Below are 20,362 nucleotides of genomic sequence, written 5' to 3'. Positions count from 1 at the left end.
TCTCTCTCTCTCATTTCTCTCTCTCTTTATCACATTTCTCTCTCATTCTCAAAAAAAAAAAAACTCCCTCTCTCTCATCTCTCTATATTCCGGCGAAGGGGAGGAACCCCTTCGCCGGAATAACCAGACCTTGAAGGTCTGGTTTTAGAGGTAAACCAGACCTTCAAGGTCTGGTTAATACCAGACTCGGTCTGGTTTCAAACCAGACCGAGATCTGGCTTCTTCAACCAGATCTCGGTCTGGTTTGAAACCAGGTCGGGATCTGGTTGAAGCCAGATCTCGGCCTGGTTAAACCAGACCGAGTCTGGTATTAACCAGACCTTGAAGGTCTGGTTTACCTCTAAAACCAGACCTTCAAGGTCTGGTTATTCCGGCGAAGGGGCTCCTCCCCTTCGCCGGAATATAGAGAGATGAGAGAGAGAGAGAGTTTTTTTTTTTTTTTTTAGAATGAGAGAGAAATGTGATAAAAAGAGAGAAATGAGAGAGAGAGATTAGAGAGAGAGGGAGATAAGAGAAAGAATAGAGAGAGAAGATGAAAAAAAAAAAATGGAAGGTCGCCGGAAAATTTGGCCGGCCGGCGACCTTCATTCGGAGAAGATGATGAGGTGGCGAGATACATGATGTGGAGGTGAGATGGAGGAGAGAGAGAGGGTGGGACGAGGTGTTTTTGTTTTTTTTATATGTATTCTATTTTAGGCCCCTTGTTTCTTCTAAAGTTGTTATAATTTTTTTGAAATTGACTCAAATTCTAAAGGGGGTCAATTTTGAATTTATTAATCATTCTAATAAGAAGGGTAAACATGGAAAAGAAAGTATTGACCATAAAAGTTGACTGACGGTGTTAAGAAAAGGGGGCCATATTTGAATTTACGGAAAAAAGGGGGCCATAAAGGAAGTTGGTCACAAAGTAGGGGGCCAAATAGGAATTAACTCTTAAAAAAATACCTTTGTTTGGATTTGATGATTTGATTAGACTAACCCACCTTATTAAGCACTAATTATTGTCGGCACACTAACCTATTTTTCCATATTGACATAAAATAATCACATTAGCCTGATAATTAGTCTTACATGCCTACTATTATGCATATCTTTAGGTTTCCATTTACAAAATTTTATCATTAAAGACAAAAATCTTGTAAAATAAATTTAATAATATCTTATAAATATAATATACAAATGAACCCACATCGGTTTATAATAGTTTTTCGTTTACATACTCACATACCCGTACATACCTTAACAACGGTTAAAGTAGTAACTAGATAGGTGTCCAAGTGTTTGATAGTGTTGATTGTTGACATAAACTCTAATGACTAAGAACATCTCCAATGCAAAACTCAAAAAAATCTCTATTCGTCCTATTTGTCGAGTTCCAATTGAGATTTTCACTCATGGGTGTCGAAAATAGAGATCCTCAATTCTTGTATGTCTCCAATGCAACACTCTAAACTCTTTTATTTTACTTACGTGTCATGGTTATTTTTGTAAAAAAGTAATTAGTTATTTTGAAAATATACGAAGACTTAATTTATATTGGTTGAAATTTAAATATTGATGAGTTGGACAATTAGAGGTATCTCAAGAGGACACTCTGAAAATAGAGTGTCCTCTTGAGATATCTCTATTCCACTCTCGACACATCATCTTTGAGATTTTAGTTGAGTTTTGCATTGGAGATGATTTTTTAAGAAAAACTCAGAAAATCCTATGTGACACTCCGAATTTCTAAGATTGAGTTTTGCATTGAAGATGCTCTAATATAGATCAGAATCAATTTCCAAAATAAAGTCAGGTTTTATTTCTTTCTTGTTTTTTTTAAAGAGGGTGTCATGTTACCCTAGGGTTGAACATGTTTGGTGGTAGTGAATAGTGTGGGGATCCCAAAGCTGAAGGAGAGATCAGAGAGCTTCTTGTCTTCCAATAAAGCTTTTTCAGTCTATTATTGTCTTTATTTTCTTTCAATCTGCTTTCACCAGAAGAAGATATAAAGTTAAATCCTAGTCTTTCAGAGCATGCACTTACCAACTAAATATGTTGGTGAGCACAACTAAATATGTTGGTGAACTTTTAGGGCAATTTGGTTTCCTTTTATTTTTTAAATTCTCTCATCTTTCTTCTTTCTCTATCCTCTCCTCAATAGATTCCTTTAGTCAGAATTAGTTTGTCTCTCAATGAGGTTGGTAGGCTTTAACATTGTGGTGGAGTTTTCCCTTTTCTATTTTTAATTGGGAGCGTCTATACATACCCTTCTTTTTTACTCTTGCCCTCGCTGTTACTCTTAACGCCTCCACGGATTGGAGTAGTCCCAAGGCTCTCAGATTGGGACGACCTCAAAACTTTAAGATTGGGTTTAGTCTGTGTTAGATTTGAACAGTCCAAACTATGCCTGATCCGACTGCTCTCGGCCTGCCTTGTCCGTCGGCCGTGCCAAGAGAGGAGTGGGCCAAGAATAAACATATCGGGGGCGTCCATGGAAAAGTTGGGCCAATTCTATATTTTTAATTTTGTGTTCCCAACCTCTCCACCAACATTTTTTCACCACTTTACAAACGGCCATTCAATTGTTTTTCGAATTGTTTGTTCTTCTCCTAGTCCGACCACCACCTCCCACCACCAAAATTTCTCTCTCCTCCCTGCTCCCTCTCTATATATACATGTGGAAAGAAGGAGAGAGATGGGGAGGAGGAAACATAAATGGTGGTATATTGGTAGTGGTGGTGGTGGGAGGAAGAAGTAATGGAGGAGAGAGAGAGAGGAAGGAAATGGAGGAGAGAGAGAGAGAGAGAGAGAGGATGGAAATGGCGGTAGGCCCATATTTCTTATTTACTTTAAAGTTACAACCATGGTTACATAAAACAAAGTTAACCCCCCAATTTGATGTGGGTGGATATGAAAGAAATGGTGAGTGCATTTAACATTTTCCATTACAAACGGGTTTGGGAGTTAGAACATAAATGTGAGCTTCAAGACAGGCCCATTAAGAGCCCAAGGAAAAACAGAAATGTTGTTGGAAAAAGATAAGATGTAGCTTCATTCATCAAATGAACATGAACTTTAAAGGTTTGACAAGGAAACTCTTACAAACAAAGGACTAATACATACTCTTCATATATATATATAGATATATAGAAAGAGAGTGAGCTAGAAAGAAGTTTAAGCAGAAGCTCCAACAGGTGTACCAGTCTTTAGCCTAGAAGACCCATAAAGAGTTTCTTCGAATCGAATGATCTCATTCTTTGATCCATAAGCAACTTGGGTTCTATCGTCAAGGTTAACAACCACCTGATCTAGTACAGATTTGGTTCCATCACTACTAAATCCACCGGCATTTTCGATCAACAAACCCAATGGCGCTACCTCGAATAACAACCTCAGCTTAGCTTTTGAAGTTGGTGATATCACATTTGTGAATATTCCTTTCTCTTTCACAATGATCTGCCATAACAAGAACCAAAAAAAAAAAAAAAAAGATCAATCCTCATAACAGAGTTTCAATAAGTTATCCAAAGTTGAGTAATTCAAGCGGATAAAGTTGATGTAGACCTGGTTTACGTCTGGAACCATTCCTCCGGTGTACCTCAATGTGTACTTCTCTCTTACATAGTAATTGATCAACTGTTCAGAGAGAGACATTTCAAAATTAGATCAAAATGTAAACAACTTGGATAAGCTGATTTAAGAAAGAGAGAGAAACCAAGAACAAGACCTTATCATATTCAGGATTGTCAAATGTGGCTCTCAAATTTCCAGGAGAGAATAGCTTCCCTTCTGCGATTTCGGTTGTTTCTTTAACATGTTGCCATTTACCTAACAACTCAAACATAAAAGGGGACGAACAATTAAGTTTATAGCAATGGGTAAAGGAAAAATTGTAGTTCGAGAAGAGTTCAATAGACCTTCATCAAGAAGTAGGAATTCATGGGTCCCTGGGAAGCCTTTGATAGCGATAACGTAAGTAGTTCTTGGGCCATAAATACCCATGGCAGCTGCAACTTGATCTCTTCCAGTTACACCGATTAACTTATCTCCGGGCCATACTCCAAATATGGTACCAACTGTGAAATTAGTGTCGACGATACTCGACCCATCCAAAGGATCAAATGCAACACTAAACCCACCTGTTATTTTTCCAATAAACCATCATTAATGATAATTCAAAATAATAGAGTCCAGACTGAAGTGATGAGCTTAGATAGTGTTTTCTCCAAGTCGGGTCTGAAATCTGACTCGGGGTTTGAACGGACCAAAGTCAGATTTTAGAGTGTTTGGTTTTGTCTGACTCGTCTAAATGGTTTGATTCAGATTGATTTTGGGTTTATTTGATTGAGTCGGATCCAGACAATGAAAAAGAAAATATAAAACTTGAGTTTATTTTTTTTTAAGGTTTTTGAAGATCAACTAACCTTCAACTGGACCTCCCATATCTTGAAGTTCGGGAACTTCTTCGGAGCAAGCGTATTTGCAGAAGTGAGAGTAAGTTAAGGCCTAGCTAAGCATCAAAGTAGAAGATAAAGTGAGCTTAATTGTTAGTAACAATGCAATCTTGAAAACAAACAAACTCAAACAAGATCAAAAGACACATAAATAAGGAAGAGTCGGTGTCTACTGACATCGAAAAGTAGCTGATTCGCAAGCATATCAACAGCAAGTTGCTCATCGCCGAATGAATTCACACAGGCAGTTCCACCACAAGATGCAGTCCTAACTTTGAAGGCTATAGTCCTCATTGCTTCACCCATACACATCAATACCCTTATCAACCCCTTGTCTTGTGTTGCCTTTGCTAGGAACTCCTCCTATAATATACACATTCCAATCACAATTTGTCCTTCAATGACAGAGTTAACTAGCTTGAACTAATTAAAGTCCTAAGAATCTAAAGCAACTAAGATTTCTTCGAAAACTAGATAGAAATGTGTACAAATTGATTGAATTATGTAAAAACTAAAGGAAGTTTAAATAGAAACTTAGTACTAAATCTACATCATTTTCATTCTTAACACATAATTGGACAATTTACCAGGCTATCTCCGATTTCGCACTTTGTGACAAGTGAAGTATAACTCCTCCCTTTCGTGAACTTGACCGACGATTTCAACATAGTACTTTGCAAAGATTCACCAAAGATAGAACTTGATCTCAATTTCTGCAAAGAATGTCATTTACATATTCTAGTCTCTAGTCAAAACTAATAACATTATACATGAAAAAGAGACAACAATTTAAAGTTGTGTACCCGGGCCGAATTGAATGTTGATCTAGAGACTGAAGTCGGAGACATCATTGCAGTAGATCTCTGTGCCGTCACCTCCGGCAGAAAAGCTCCACGACCCGAAAACATAATTCCTGTCTCCATTGCTAAGAAAAAAAATGTATTGGTAAGAGCTTTTCTTCCTCCTAGCTTGTGAGTTATGTTTTGAGAGTATTAACTAGTAGGAGATAAGCTGCTAAATGAGTTTCTGCCACGTGGCAGCCATTCAGATAGGATGTCATTGGAATCTGTGGTTATAATTTCTCTCCTATGAGATACTTGGCGGGTCCCATTTGGTTTTCCTTGACGTATGCTTTAACGGTCATTTTATTGTGTGTGCCTTCCCTTGTATTCATTTCTTATCCCTTTATCTCTTCTGTTATGCAAGAGTTAACTGAAGAGATAGTTTTAGAAGTTCATTTTGAGATGAGCTGAACCATAGTCGAATAAACCGTAAAATAGAAGGGAGAGGTTTTCTTTTTCTAAATGATGTGAAATATGATTCCTAGTCTTGATTGATCCGAGTTAAATATCAAATATTTGTCTGATTCATAATGTCTAACTCGTCTAAAAAACGATTCAAGTTACTTTTAGATTTATTTGAGACAGACCATTCAAAGTCCAACAAGGAGAAAAATAACTGCCATATGGAGAAGATTAAAAGCTTTGTTCTTTTCCCCTAATAAATAAAAATAGCCGATCAAATTTTGAACTCAACCCCTCTTGAACCTTTTTACTCTCTTGAAGAAAAAAAACAAAGGAAGTGAATAGCTTACCTTTAGTCATCAAAATGATGTCCATTTGCAGTAACCCTGTCAACCAAATACCTAAAACTGTAAGCTCCATCTTAAGAGGAATTCACAGAAGTCTTGCAAATTACTCATTGAATTTTCACACAATCTAATATTTTTTTATGAATAGTGGACTTATGTTATCTTAGCAACAAAAATCGTATCGCTTATACAAAATTGTTTTCGTGAAGTAAAACAATTGAAGAAGCCACAATTTGCATACAATTTGCATACACGTGCACATGCATGTAACGAGCTGCATAACAATCTTCAATAGCACGGAAACTGCACGTACTTTCATAAGCTCGGACGAATTATTCCTTGGAAGGCCATATCAGTGGTGTAGGAGTTCGTTGTTGGACTGTTTTAACCCAGTTTTGATACCTTTTCAACTTGTCATGTCGAAAGGTCGGTCAATCAAGCAGCTTACACTTTGTTGAAATGTGATCTGACTCAGAAAGTGATTCATCTTGATATATGTCAGCTTCTAGATGACCTGAAGAAAATCATTGAAGAGGATGAAAACCGCAAGTCATAAAGCTGAGAGGTCTTCACGCCACATTTACATTTTAAAGTGAATCAAGTAAATAATCAAAAATGATTCAAACAATAACTTGGTTGCAGGACATAATGGGTTTACTTTTCCCGAGGAACGAGCGTATCACGAATTATAGAAGTAAACGCAATAAAAAACGTTAAAGGGAAAGAACTTGGTGCCTAATTATATCTCTATACTTAATTGAAGATTGAACAACTCTTGCTATTGGCTCTATTGACTCGTAAACTAAAGCCATTTTCTTAACATGCATTCCAATAACTATTTTTTTCTCCTTACCTTGATATTATCTCCACGCTTACCTTACACCTACGTTCGCTTCCACATAAACATGACCCAAATAGTTGATTCTATGTGCGTGTAATCTCCTCACTGGTATATATCATGCCAAACCGAAAATACATTGTTTCTATTTATATCTCACTTATCTATACTTCATTGGCCTACTCTTGATATTTACTCTATATTGACTCGTAAATCGATCTTCTTATCTTATGAATTGTATTTTAAAAACTGTTTTTTCTTCTTCTCATTTCCTTTATGTCATCTTACGCCTGCCTTATACCTAAGTTCATGCTAACGGTCAACAACCTTTGGTTGGAGTTGTTACCAAGTGGGCTTCCACCCTCTAGGTCAAGGGTTCGAGACACGGAGTCATACCCCTCAAAGAATGCTGATCTCTCAAAAAAAAAAATTCATGCTAACGAAAATAACCCAAACTGGTGATTCTATGTGGGTGTACTCCCCTCATTTGTATATATCATGCCAAACCGTCTAAAATCTCCATTTGAATCTTGCATTACGGTCTAAACGAATTATGCTTAGGTTGAAACTAGAAGAGAGGCTGAAAAGTTGGTGATTTTGTTCTGATATCACAACACTAACACATGACGCACATCGTTAAATTTGTGGTCATCCAACTCAAAACCACTTGGTAATGAGGAGATGACCTAAACATTATATTATTGGTTACTAGAGTACCATTTCCCAACGTAAGACTATTCTCACACGCCTCCTCACGTGTAACGTTCTTTAAGCCTAACACATGTCATTTTTTGGATAACGCGGAGCACATGTGGCTTTTAAACCTACCGCGCGTGGGCCTAGTCTGATACCATGTGAAACTTGTGGCAACTAAAAAGCAATTGGTAATACACAAACTGAAAAAACCAATCACATTTCATATCTACAAATCAAAAATTCCCTTCACATTCTCAAGCCAAATAATCTCAGACATGATTTTGAAGAAAATGTTAAATGCCATCAAACTTGTTGCAGATCTTGACAGAGAATGCAAAGTACTTGACAAAGAATGTAAAGTTCTAAGGAAAGTAATAGAACTAACCTTGGTATGCCTCCAATAATAGAGGAATTTCCTTCTCATACTTGTTCACATAAATCTCCAAGAATAACTTCTTTGTTTTTGATACTACTGTGGATATGCTAATATTTTCCGAAATTAGACAATTGGTTACTAGAATATGAATAACCCTAAACCTAGGAATAGTCCTCTTCTCCAAGCTATACATGAACACATGTGGGTGTCTAGCTAAACAAGATGAATTATAACCCATTTGTTTGACAAAAAAATCTAGTACCTTAATGATCTTCTTCACCGATACCCTCATAAACCATGGTTGTTTCTTGAATGCTGTTAAAATGTCATCCTCAGACCAACCCCATTCCCTAAAAACATTCAATTTTTGTTCCCAATTAGGTTTACTTATAGCAGCCAATGCATGGATTGCTTGAAGATATGCACATTTTGAAGGATCAAAACCCATTCCTTTAATTTCCTCCACAATCTCTTTAAATTTTTCAGAATTTACTGAAACTAGACATGGTTGCAACATTAGGTAAGTGGAGATTAGGGTTTCAGGAACAGATTGAAGTCGCAAAAGCTCAATGTTAGACACAAGTTCTGTTGGTTGAACAAGTTTTAGAAATCTTGAAGAACTTTTAATAGCAGTAACAACTTTTTCATCAGATTGAAGAATACTCTTGTAGAAATCAAAAGTAGGGATAATTTGTTTATCAAAACTTGCTCTAATAAGAAGAAAAGGATCTTTAGAAAGAACAGTAACGAGATCAAGTCCAGAAAGACCCACAGAGTTGAAAAAATCGAATTTGGGTTTTAGGGTTTTTTGGGGATCGGTTGAAAGTAGTAATGGACATTTGGTAATGATTTTGGCAATGTAGGGTTTAGTAAAACCTCTGGTTTGAAGAAATATGAGAACTGAGTCTGGTTTTGATGAGGTTTTGAAATGGAGTTTTTTAGATGCAGAAATGGCTTTATCATTTTGTAACCCACATGAATTCACTAGATAAGAGACTACAAAAGAAGAGATATTGAGATTCTTGGTAGAGATTTCAAAGGAAGAGGAGGAGATCAATCTAAACCTAATCAATGGAAAAGATAATGGATTTTGAACAAGACTAGAGAGAAGATGATAAGTTGTTGAATGATTTCCGTTAGGGTTTTTTGTCGGAAAATTTGAACGGAACATCGGAGAAAGGTGGAGAAACAACACTCACTAGAAGAGCCGATGAACCATCAGTATACGTAACACTTAAACTGCGTGTTAGTTTAAGTTCTGAATTTTGTGGTGAAGGAAAGTTTTAACAACGCCCCCTATCAATGTTACAGGCGCCTCACTCAAGGCAAATTTGAGAGAGAGAGAGAGTTTGTCGAAGAGGGAGGCGCCTCTAATACTTATAGTCGGTTTCTATAAAACTTCCCAAAGTGAAAGGACATGTACTACCATTAACGACCAATTGAACCAGTGTGTATCAAGTAAATTCATTAGCATGTTCAACAACAAAAAAAGAAAAAGTAAATTCATTAGCATCTTCCACTCCTTTTTTTAGTGTAATAGTTGGACTGTCACTACGTGATCTTGAAACTTTTAAGTCTATTCTACGAGAGTGAGTGAAAACCCGTGTGTCTTTACTATACTAGCTCAAAAATGTAACTGTAATCATTTCTTTTGAAATTGACATCTAATGCCTCCTGAAATAAATGTTTTCTTATATTTGTCTGACATGTTCTTGTGATCGAGACAATTATCAGTGATGGAGAAGAGTTTGTTATCGAGACAATTTAGATAACAGAAAAAGACAACTTGGTCATAAGAGTTGGAGGAAGATCAAGATGATGCTAGCTTCTCTTCCGTTTGGTTTTAGCGGACGTATATCGGATATTTACACGAGTCAGGCAGAGTAAAAATCACTAAACAGAATCGCGAACATTCTTGAAAACCTAACTTCAAGCAATTCAGATTTCAAAGAATAATATTTTTGTTTCTTGGTGTCAAAGTTGACCATAAATTTACCCAACTCCTGCATCATCCATGGTTGTGAAAAGATCAGTATAGGAGTTCTAAAGGGGGTAGAAATTAGGATTTTGCTGCATCTCTTAACTGAGGTAGTTTGTGTTTTCTTCCTCAGTTAGATTCGAAATCTGACCTTGAGATGTCTGACTCACTGAGTAGCGGATTTTGGGTCCATTTGAGCAAACAATTCAAATTTAAATGAGTCAGTGAGATAAAAAAAAAAAAAAACTCTTAAAATTTGAGCCATCGGGAGCGAAGTCCAGTCGTATTCATACACCAAATACCGGTCTAGAATAAGTATCAGCCCAAGAAATACATTTGAGTATGGCTCAAGAGTGAGATGGGTCAGTCTGCTTAATTAATTAATTAATTAATTTTCTTCATCAATCATCATAATATACATACACCAAATACTGGTCCAGAATCACCCAAAAACTCATCGGAATTGAGGTAAAAGCAAAGACAAGAATATACATGTATCAACAGGGAAAGATAGCACAATAACTCGCACTGAGATTAGGACATTAAAAACATAATTCAATTTTCACCTTATAGCATACCTAAAATACAGTTAACACAGAAGTCCAAGAAAATGGAAATGAAACCCAAGGATGTGCAGGTATTTAAACCTGAAATTGTGCTTTTTGGGCTTTAATTTTCATAGGATCCAAACCAACACAGTATACAAACCCGATTATAATATACTAAACTCATTAGTTCATGCAATCAATCTGATCTTCTTGTTTTACTAGAAGCATGTACCTTCAGGTGGCTGGACCAGTTTCCGGTTTTGTGGTGCCGACATCTCCTTCTTCAATTGTACCAATATGTCCTCCATTGTGTAATCCCTTTGCCAATTTGCCAACATTCCGAACTTCTTTGGTTCTACCTGCATAAATTAAGAATGGTACCAAAAGTGCTTTGTCACGATCTGGTCAGTGTTCCAAGGAAAAGAAAATCCACGAGGTTTGGACTATGCTTGTTAATGGAAAGTCTAAAATTTGAATTTGATTTCAATTTGCATCCAAAAATTCGATAAAGTAGGCCTTAGATTTGACAACATTACCACTCCAGTCTCATGGTTCACGCAAGCCATGTTGATCCGTGAATGGAAACGAACACTTGGAGGCTTTTCTGGGTAGTCTTTGTCACAGAACAGCTTCAATTGATATATTCGACCTTCATGCACAGACTGAAATGCAAATATCAGCTCATATATCATCTTAGACAAAGAAAAAGAAGGAAGGGGGCCATGGTTTATAAATCTATCACGAAGTTCCCATATATGAATAGCATAATGAAACTCCGGCTATAATGGAACGAGTGAGGGAATGAATACAACTATTACTAACAAAATGTGTCTTGTCTGACTTGATCTTATGTAAACAAATAAATTTGAGAATAGAATATAATAGACACCAAGGACAAAAATAACCGAAAAATGTAAGCACCTTCTTCCAACTACAGGTGATTTTCTACTAAGTGCTCATTACAAGAGCATACTCAAATCAAACTGTCTTTGATGGTCCACCAGAATGTTTTTAACTTCAAATGAAGGGAGAAAGACCATTTTGATGAACCATCGGTAACAATTAAAGATATATCTTCAAATGATCCTCTAGACTCGGGATCATCAAAATGTTTTCTTTTCTTTTCCCTTGTATCCCATATTCTACTACTTATAATCTAGTTCCTATTGATTAATAAAGAATAGCCTAAATATAAGTTTACAAACTACAGTACATTAAAGGAAATCGAGAAATGACAAAAGTGAGAAACAACAAATAAGAAAACCAGTTAGTTGTTCATACATAATAGCATCACGCTAAAACGAGGCAATGGGGAACTCGAAACAAGCATAGAGAAATCAAAAAGGAAAAGGGGTATTAGTGTTACATTATGGGGACCGATGATGGTACCCGTCCAAGACCGCATATAAGTGTCATCACCATCATCCATTCCATAGCTAACGGTGCCATCTCCAATACCCTTCTCTCCACGTTCAAGCTCTTCTAGCAATCTAAAATTTCGAGGAACTGCAAAGTAATAGAATGACATCCATTCAATAGACTTTTTTCGAGTACATACTTATTAAAATAATGTGCTTCTTCCTAGGGAATCTCTTTTGACAAGTGAGAGCAGAAGGTTAGAACCAATGGATTAGGCAAAGATGGTTGGAAATGAAAAAAGAAAATCGAAATGAAACTTGGAACCATCACTACTAGAGGACTCTGTCTTAAAAGATTAATGGCTCTGAAGGTAAAATGATAAGCATGAACTAAAACCCTAATTCCTAAAAGTGACTCACAAGGCAGCAAATAATCCATATGAGGAAATACCAACGAACTCGTCATCAAAACATCAAAAACCCAAAACCAGGAAAATCCATCACATCCAGTTCAAAATTAAACAAACCCAATTAGGAATTAAGCATAAAAAGAGATGTATAATAACTAAAACAAATGAGATCTAAATTAAAAGAAAACATTAGAATGATCGAGCCGAAGAGAAATCAAAGAAATGGGGTTAGGGATTAGATTCTCACCCACAACACTCGATCCTCCTGAACCAAGCGTCATTCGTGATTGAGGGTATTTAGTAGTTGCTTTTGTTGTTGTCGTCGTCGATCTGATCGGTCTAGAGATATTCTGGAGCTCAAACGGGAAGAGAGATGACTCTTTTTCTTTGATAGGATGAAGAGAGATGACTCGCAAAATATAAAAGGGAAGTTTTAGAGGGGGCCATTCTTGTCAATAGACCCCTCTTTGTGAATTTGGTTCGAGCCCTCCGAATTCACAAGAGCCCATTGGGTATGAATCCACCGAAATTCACTTCAGTAGACTATTTTTGTGAATTCTGTGGACTCGTATCAAATTGTCAATTCAGTGGACTCGCACCGAATTCACAAGAGTGGTCTTTTAACAAGATTGAGGCCTATAAAACTTCTCAATATAAAAAGCTGTATAGAGAGACTATACTAGTAGATAAGAATAAAAGAGGGATAATTTTTCCTTATAATAGGATCCAATTGGGAGTTTAGATTTAGGATTCAACCCTAACAATTTTATAACATGATTTTGTTACAAGAGAAGGTGATTGTATTTGTATCAATGAGGGATAATTTTTCCTTATAATAGGACCCAATTGGGAGTTTAGATTTAGGATTCAACCCTCACAATTTTGTAGCATGATTTTGTTATAAGAGAAGGTGATTGTACCAAATTGGTCGAAATATATACAATAAAGATAGATTGTCCATTTATTGAGAGAAAATATGTGTGGAATTGGATTACATTGTCCTCAAATCTATTTCTCTCCTCTCGTCCTAATATACAGACGGTCAAGTCGGGAATCAAGTAAACAGACGATCAAAAGTGTGCATTGTTGATCTAATATATATTACATAGTTTCTTAGTCTTTTATAGAGTGATCCCTGTAGTCTTTAGAGCGTGCGTAGTATGTAGAATTTGTAAATGATATAATCGATCTATAGGTGATGCTTACTGAGCCATTTTCGGTGGTGCTTCTGCGTCCACTTTGAACGAAACTTTGTAGGCATTTTATATTCTTCAGACACCTTTGATCTGATGGATGATAGATTAATTTGGTGTGTGTTTTTTATAGACACTTTTGGTTTTACCTTATTTTTGATATTTCTTATCTGATGCATCTTTGAGGGCCTTTTTTAGGGCATTTGTTGGCAATGCTTTTACACCATCTTTTACCATTTTTTTATGCTTCTTTTGCAAGACCAATTCAGTGGGACGTCTACATGCAAATTTTTATAAACATTTCATGCGACACATTTGGGAGTAGTGTTGACAATTATTTTGTCGACACGTTGAAGGTCACTTCCTCTACATTTTATGTGATGTTTTTGCAAGTTCTTCTGTATCCTCTTTGTAGGTATTTATAGTGTGACCTTTCCTTTCATGAACTTATAGGTATAGCGTTTATGGGTACTTTTTTCATACACTTTTTGCGACGTTTTTGTGGGGAATACTTTAGGTGACACTGCTACACCATTTTCATTCACCCTAGTCTCATTTTTCAACTACATTATTCTTTTCATGGCAAAATAGTATCATTATTTTTTTTTTTGAGAAAGAATAGTATCATTAGTTACAATTGAATAAGGTTATACTACTCCGTATTAGTTTACAAGGATTAAGGAATTCATAGAAGTGTCCATTAAGTGTTTGATGAATAGTCTCATGAATGTCTTGAAGCTAAAAGTTTGTTCTGAATCCATTTTTTTTTTCTTGATCATTATTCACTAGCACCCATTATTTGGATTTTTAGCATCATTTTATGAGAGTTGAGATTTGATTCATAGACAACCCATTTTTCATTTGAGTTCTATCTAGCCAGCCAGGTAACCATTTCTTATGAGAGAACATTTGGATGAGATTTGATTCCTACACAAATTGGTATAGTTCAATATGAGAGATGATGGTGGGAGTGAGAGAGTTTTAGTTTATGCTCAATATTAATGATAGAATTATATATATATATATATATATATATATATATATAGAGAGAGAGAGAGAGAGAGAGAGAGAGAGAGAGAGAGTAGTACAATATCAATGTATTAATGTAGTGGAATCAAAATAAAAGATGGCATTTAGTGATACAGAGAGAGGTATTGAAGAAAATGGAAGAGGAAGGAGGGAATTGTGATTACTCTCATTATGTATTCACAACTGTCTCAATTACTCTTTGCATTTAATTATTTATTTTTGCTAGAATATAACTCCAATTCAGAATTGCTTCTTCATTTCAATGCATGAACCTACCCTTCCATACCCAATTAAACAAACATCTATTTCCCTCCCTAAACTACTCTCTCTCCTTCTCTCTCTCTCTCATCTTTAGTTTTAATCAATTCCAATTGAACCATCCATCAACTTTTTCTTAATAGCTAGCTCATAAATAATGACACCCTTGTTGTTCTCCTAATTTGATGCCAGTTTTTAATTTTCTCTGTTTTTGTTTTACCAAGACAAAAGTTGGGTTTGATTGACCATTTTTTTTTTTGGGAAAATAGAAAGGGTATTTATGGGTATATAGCCCAAAATAATGTTCAAAAAAGGTTTATGGTTCAATCTTCTCAAAAATAGGTTTTTAGTCTTTTTGTTTTTTGGACTAAAAAGTAAAAACCCTTAGTATGTCAGGCAAAATACCTTATCCCTAAACAAATTTCACAGGATTTTTAACGTGGGGCCAGACCGAATTCAAACGACATATTGTACCGTGATTCTAGGTTAAAAAAAGAAAAAATGATACTCCCTCCGTCTCAAATTAAGAGACGCACTTTCCCTTTTGATTTGTCTCAAAATAAAAGACTCATTTCTTCTTTTATCATATAAAAGTCTCTTATTGTTTTGGAAACAAATTAACACTAGTTGTGACTAAACAAAATGACAGACAATAAGTCAACACTGGAATGCTGCTCACTTGAAAGCAGACTGTAATGCAATCTCGACCTTAAAATAGAAGAGAATAAGCGAATGACTTTGAATGAATAAGTTTCTGGTTTTAGTGGGTATTCCTAGGTGGTGAAAGGGTGAGTTTCGGGGTGTGTCACGTGGCGCACTCGCGTTCCATCATGCTAACACAGTCCTGTTCTCCCTAGGCGACCCTTGACTTGACCAACCACACACCGTGATGCTTGACACATCGCATTTCAATTCGCCATTGGATCTATACACATGTACAAACACAGTAAGGCTCCAAGTGCAAGATGCGAACATGCAAAGTGAGGCATTACAACGCCCTAAACACTCAGTCGTGCACACGTGTACATGTGGTGCAAAACACGCGAAGCACCTTATCATTCTCTTAGTCACTACTCTAATAACGGATGGGTTGTTTACTTAAGGGAACTCTAACTTCTTATAAGATGTGAGAGTATCTACTAGCTCACTTATTTTGAGCTAGTACTACATAGTCTAACATTTATATCCAATTTTAAATCTTGATAACTCATTTCAATTGGAGTTGAAATTAGGTGAACTGTGAGTCTAAATTCAAAAACTCGACAAGATGAATCCAGCGAGCCAAGCAACTCTAGATTTTAGCGTATTTATGTCCCTTAAAAGAGAGAGAAAAATCTAGCTAAGAATCCAGCCTCAACAACCTTTCATATTTGTTATATCTTCAAGATTTATTAAAGTGGATCACTTTCTGTTATCCACGATTAAATACATTGCAATAACTTTATAGGCAAAGAGAGAACAAAAATGATAAGAGAACCTCCTTGCCGCCTACGTAGCGAATAAGACACAGTTATTTTGGTCTTTTCACACTGTGACCAAGGCAATCATCTAGGAGGTGCTTGTATCGGGTTTGGAGAGAGAATGGTCAAAGATCGCTTTCGAAATTTACGTAAATACTTTTCTATGAATCTCTTATATCATATTCCCCACAAGAAAAAAATGTGACAATTACAAAAAAGAAAATGAACTCCCTAATCACAATATGTAAATTTAGTGTTCAAATGCTTAGGACTATGATTGGTATAGATTGTTATGAGAGAACAGGCTGGCCTCTCGTTTAGAATTCCTCTCTTAGGAGGAGTCATTTTCTATTGGAAATGTGATTCTGATACATTTGTACGTACCAAACACCATTTTAAAATACTGAGTCTCCGTAATTTAATTTCATTACGGCGAAGTAAACATGTTGGTAGCCATCAACCCAATACCCATGTAGTCCCATTCAACATTTCACACTTTCTTGTTTTATTATTACTTCATTTATAATTACTTCATTTCCTTTCTTCTTCCTTTTGTTTTAAAATAAAATCTAATACTATAACATAATTTGTAATAGAGAGAAAGTAAATCCATACTCCAAACTTTCATAGGCAGTTTAGGACTCACTTCATTCTACACATGTTTACAGATAATGTGAAACAAAGAAGTAAATCAAAACCCCACTAAGTACTAACAATATTTGATTAATATTATGATATATCATTAGAACTTAAACATCAAAATTAAGCAAACACATAAAAATTCTCCCCCAGCCCAAAATCCCAAAAAGAAAGGTTTTCAACTAAAACCCATAAAAAAAAGTAGAGAGAAGAGAGAGAGAGTAGTAATTGATGGATGGGTTTAGCTAGCTAATTGTTCTTCCTGGTTTTCTTGGTGGTATTATCATGGAGGAAATCAAGCAAAACAGTACTTTTGCATTTAGGGCATTTAGGATCTTCTTCAGATAACATGACATACATAAGACATCTTGAACAACCAACTAAAACCATTGATGTTGCTTCAGGACTACTTGAATATCTAAGAATTTCATCTGTACTATTGTTATTATTCTCTGATGAAACACATGAACTTGGTATTGATATTGGTGATGAATTACCTGAACTATTACTTGGTGATGATAAAACAATTCCTGGGTTATTATTATAATTATAATTATAATTGTTGTTGTTGTTGTCATAAACCCTTGGTTGTGATAAATTCAATTTCAAATCTAGTTTAGGATTCTTCCTCTGTCTACTCATGATTTCTCTCTCCTCTATTAGTAGATTTCTGCATTGCCCAAACACACAAACATAACTCAAATTAGAACAATAATACTAGAGAGAGAGAGAGAGAGAGAGAGAGAGAGAGAGAGAGAGAGAGAGAGAGAGAGAGAGAGAGAGAGTACCTTGAGATGGAAGGGATAGTGGCAGAGATGACAGTAGTAAAAGAACAGGAACTTAGTGGTTGTGGTGAAGTTGTTAGTTCATTTATATAAGGGTATGAAGGGGAAGGAGAGAGATGGGTATTCTTTAAAGCCTAATTTAATTTATGGGGAGAGGTGGAAGATATAAAGAAGTAGAGAGAGAAAGGGTTAGAGAGGATTGAATGGAATTGAAGGATTGGTGGAAGATGAGTTTAAATTGAGGGCAGAAATTGTATTAACTATGGGAACAAATCACAAGATATTGCAGGAGAAAGAAATTTGTTATAGTAGTAAATTTTGCAATTAACAAGTGCAAACTTTTCATTCATTGCTTTGAGAAAGATAGAGATTCAGAGAGAATCAAAACCAAAATAGGCACTACAAAAAAAAAAAAAAAACTTAAATTATGTTTTAGCCCCTAGATATGACTAACTAAACATTTAAACCCCCAAAGTTATAATTACTTGGGAGATTTTATAGGGTCCCCTCATTTTTGTTAAAAGGCCTCCCCTCAGTGATAATTTAGCAAGTAAAATGGTTCATGGGGAGGCCTTTTAACAAAATTGGGGAGGTCTTATAAAACTTCCCTAATTACTTTAGGAGTTGCTTGGGGAGGAAATGCTGCATATGTGATCTACCCTCATACATTTGGTAGGACAATACGATCTTTGAACTTATTAGATTTAGATTTCTTCGTTTTGATTAGCTAAATTTACAAGTCCAACATAATTATCAAAGACGATACAACATATTTAAACGTTTGAATTTTTAAATAAATTTATTTAAGAAAGTGGCGTTGAAATCCTCTCAACCTCCCAATTCGCATGAGGTTTCCCATCTTCCCCGTTAAGAATTGGGGAAGACAAAATCGTCCTCGTTCTACTCTGTTTACACTTCTAAATGAGTTGAACAAACAACGATGATGGTTTAAATGTGTGTTTAATGGTATAGGTGATCGTGGTGCAATTGAATGGTAGAAGTCAATGTATAGAGCTATGCAATTTAAAGGAAAATCTATTATAATCTCCCAACCACCCATCACGATTTTGAACTAAATACCCTAATTTAATACAATATGTCTATTCTAATGCAATAAATCCCAATAGAATAATACAAGCACATTATCTTAGGCTAATCCGAGTGTTTCTACTATTATATAAGAGAACAATGTGAAACAAGAGCCGTTGGATCTTTCTAAAAAAAAAGTTCTAAACATTTTTTAAACCACAGAAGATCGTATGATCAGAAAGACGAAGATAGACGGTAGAGAAGTAATTTCAATTTTGTACTATTAAGAAGGGTTTCTTAATGAGATGTTTAATGGCGATTAATGACAAGATTACTTAATTGACTTTCATTTATACTTAGTGGTTGATACGTGCCATACTAGGTGCTTAGGTACATAATCGAGCAAGCGGCCATTTATGTCAGCCTTAAATTCAGTTTTTAAGAATTATAAGTCTGATTCCAAATAGCCCCCTCATTTATGGCAGCTTCCTTCTTGACTCCATATGTTTTGCAAAATTCAAATTTAGTCCAAAGATTTTGTTACTTAAAGATACCAAGGGATTGTTTGAGATTAACCCTAAAGTATATTAGTGGGTTTGCACTTTTTAATTGTCAGGGTTATCCAATTTTTTTTTTCTTTTAAGCCTTCTAAATTGTGAAGTAGACCAACTTTTATACAGCCGGTTGTCTGACCTTTAATTCGGTTGAGATTTTACTTTAAAGTTAAAATGATCTGAGATGGTTTTTCTTGTGAATAACATTGTAATCTCCAACTTACCAAATTTCTACTGTGCCCTAACTCAACAGGAACACTCAACCAAGCCTTAATAGAATAAAAAATCCAACTTACATTTTTCTTGCACATCCAAAAGTACTTCTAATTCTATACTGCACATTAAGTCATTTTCAATCTCCTTCATAAAAAAAAAAGTCATTTTCAATCGTGTATCCTCTTTCCGCTCTCCGTTTTCTGCCCCTCTAACACACGTAACAGCGACCAAAATCCAAACACGGGGTGAACTCGCAATATAAGTAGCATATTGACATGAATTTCATTGAACAAAGGTAATAGTCATATATATTATATATATATATATATATATAGGTTTGAGATGAAGCAATTGACTGGATAGAGAAAGTAAGAATTTTCTACTCCCATTACATATCAACAAAATTACAGCACTGTAAACAACATACCTGCTCAATTTTCCAAGATCAGTTGCGGGTCGAGCTCGTTTACATTTTCCGCCATTGAATGGGTAGTGCCGTTATCGTATGGTTATTCCCTCCCCATTGTAGCAATTGCTTTCGAAGATTTCTGACAAGTTTGTTCACATAACCTGTCAAATTGTTTATGGGTATGAAAAAATCTTCGAAAGCAGTTGGTACAATGCCCAGGGAATAACATTTCGGCTAAAAAAACTCTAAGGCATGCCCGTAAAAGGCCTAAACCCCCATCCACTGATCCACTACTTGTTTTAGTTCCTTTCCCAAAATAACTCTTGTATATTTCTCCCTGGAACCGACCGACCGACTCCGCATTCACTGGAGTGAGAAAATCAAGATTTTGTTTGGTTGTCAAAATTTATTTAGTATCGACAAATTCCCAATCCATCACCGATATCCATAATGAATAGATCTGACTTCTAAAATGTCTTCTCCATTTTCCTACTTTCTTCTTACTATTATCTTCAAATTTCTAACTAAGTTTCAAAAATTCTCAACAAAAAAAAAAACA

The 20,362-nt window shown here is 35.6% G+C and overlaps 3 protein-coding genes across 6 annotated transcripts; all 3 read right to left on the bottom strand.

Annotated features, from left to right (window-relative positions):
- Nucleotides 1-3,007: 3,007 nt before the first annotated feature.
- On the bottom strand, nucleotides 3,008-5,482 carry SBPASE (sedoheptulose-bisphosphatase). The gene is made up of 8 exons (XM_086638624.1): nucleotides 5,240-5,482; nucleotides 5,024-5,149; nucleotides 4,614-4,799; nucleotides 4,407-4,488; nucleotides 3,900-4,121; nucleotides 3,710-3,810; nucleotides 3,547-3,618; nucleotides 3,008-3,438 (listed from the first exon to the last, which is right to left on the bottom strand). Exons 1-8 carry the CDS (start codon nucleotides 5,357-5,359, stop codon nucleotides 3,157-3,159), a joined length of 1,191 nt encoding a protein of 396 aa, XP_086494750.1. The 5' UTR covers nucleotides 5,360-5,482; the 3' UTR covers nucleotides 3,008-3,156.
- A 360-nt stretch (nucleotides 5,483-5,842) lies between these two features.
- LOC147541704 (uncharacterized) lies at nucleotides 5,843-9,234 on the bottom strand. Of its 4 annotated transcripts, XR_015224392.1 has the most exons (4): nucleotides 8,200-9,234; nucleotides 7,947-8,044; nucleotides 6,341-6,541; nucleotides 6,031-6,066 (listed from the first exon to the last, which is right to left on the bottom strand). XR_015224392.1 is itself a non-coding variant. In XM_086638621.1 (3 exons), exons 1-2 carry the CDS (start codon nucleotides 9,106-9,108, stop codon nucleotides 7,982-7,984), a joined length of 972 nt encoding a protein of 323 aa, XP_086494747.1. In that variant the 5' UTR covers nucleotides 9,109-9,203; the 3' UTR covers nucleotides 6,112-6,541; nucleotides 7,947-7,981. The 4 variants fall into 4 exon arrangements, 2 of the variants coding, with proteins under 2 accessions (XP_086494747.1, XP_086494746.1); XR_015224391.1 differs by having other exon boundaries at nucleotides 5,843-6,066; nucleotides 7,947-9,203; XM_086638621.1 differs by lacking the exon at nucleotides 6,031-6,066 and having other exon boundaries at nucleotides 6,112-6,541; nucleotides 8,200-9,203.
- A 1,192-nt stretch (nucleotides 9,235-10,426) lies between these two features.
- On the bottom strand, nucleotides 10,427-12,822 carry LOC147541703 (ubiquitin-conjugating enzyme E2 variant 1D). The gene is made up of 4 exons (XM_086638623.1): nucleotides 12,479-12,822; nucleotides 11,830-11,969; nucleotides 11,000-11,125; nucleotides 10,427-10,822 (listed from the first exon to the last, which is right to left on the bottom strand). The coding sequence occupies exons 1-4, from the start codon at nucleotides 12,510-12,512 to the stop codon at nucleotides 10,682-10,684; spliced, it is 441 nt and encodes a 146-aa protein (XP_086494749.1). The 5' UTR covers nucleotides 12,513-12,822; the 3' UTR covers nucleotides 10,427-10,681.
- Nucleotides 12,823-20,362: the final 7,540 nt, after the last annotated feature.

This window comes from Eschscholzia californica, unplaced genomic scaffold (genome assembly GCF_041429995.1).
Source record: "Eschscholzia californica isolate CP2 unplaced genomic scaffold, dmEscCali1.0.p SCAF_4, whole genome shotgun sequence".
NCBI lineage: Eukaryota > Viridiplantae > Streptophyta > Magnoliopsida > Ranunculales > Papaveraceae > Eschscholzia > Eschscholzia californica.
The sequence above is the reverse complement of the archived record's forward strand: the minus strand, read 5'-3'. Positions and strand labels throughout refer to the sequence as shown.

Coding starts and splice junctions, on each gene's coding strand:
- LOC147541704 (XM_086638620.1), bottom strand. CDS start 9,108: ATGTTCCGTTCAAATTTTCCGACAAAAAACCCTAACGGAAATCATTCA. Junction 6,542..7,946: donor ATTATTGGAGGCATACCAAG/GTTAGTTCTATT, acceptor GATTTTCTTCAG/GTCATCTAGAAGCTGACATA.
- LOC147541703 (XM_086638623.1), bottom strand. CDS start 12,512: ATGACGCTTGGTTCAGGAGGATCGAGTGTTGTGG. Junction 11,970..12,478: donor AGGAGGATCGAGTGTTGTGG/GTGAGAATCTAA, acceptor ATTACTTTGCAG/TTCCTCGAAATTTTAGATTG. Junction 11,126..11,829: donor CCATCATCGGTCCCCATAAT/GTAACACTAATA, acceptor TTTGCATTTCAG/TCTGTGCATGAAGGTCGAAT.
- SBPASE (XM_086638624.1), bottom strand. CDS start 5,359: ATGGAGACAGGAATTATGTTTTCGGGTCGTGGAGCTTTTCTGCCGGAG. Junction 4,800..5,023: donor GCGAAATCGGAGATAGCCTG/GTAAATTGTCCA, acceptor TGTATATTATAG/GAGGAGTTCCTAGCAAAGGC. Junction 3,811..3,899: donor ATTCCTACTTCTTGATGAAG/GTCTATTGAACT, acceptor TTGAGTTGTTAG/GTAAATGGCAACATGTTAAA.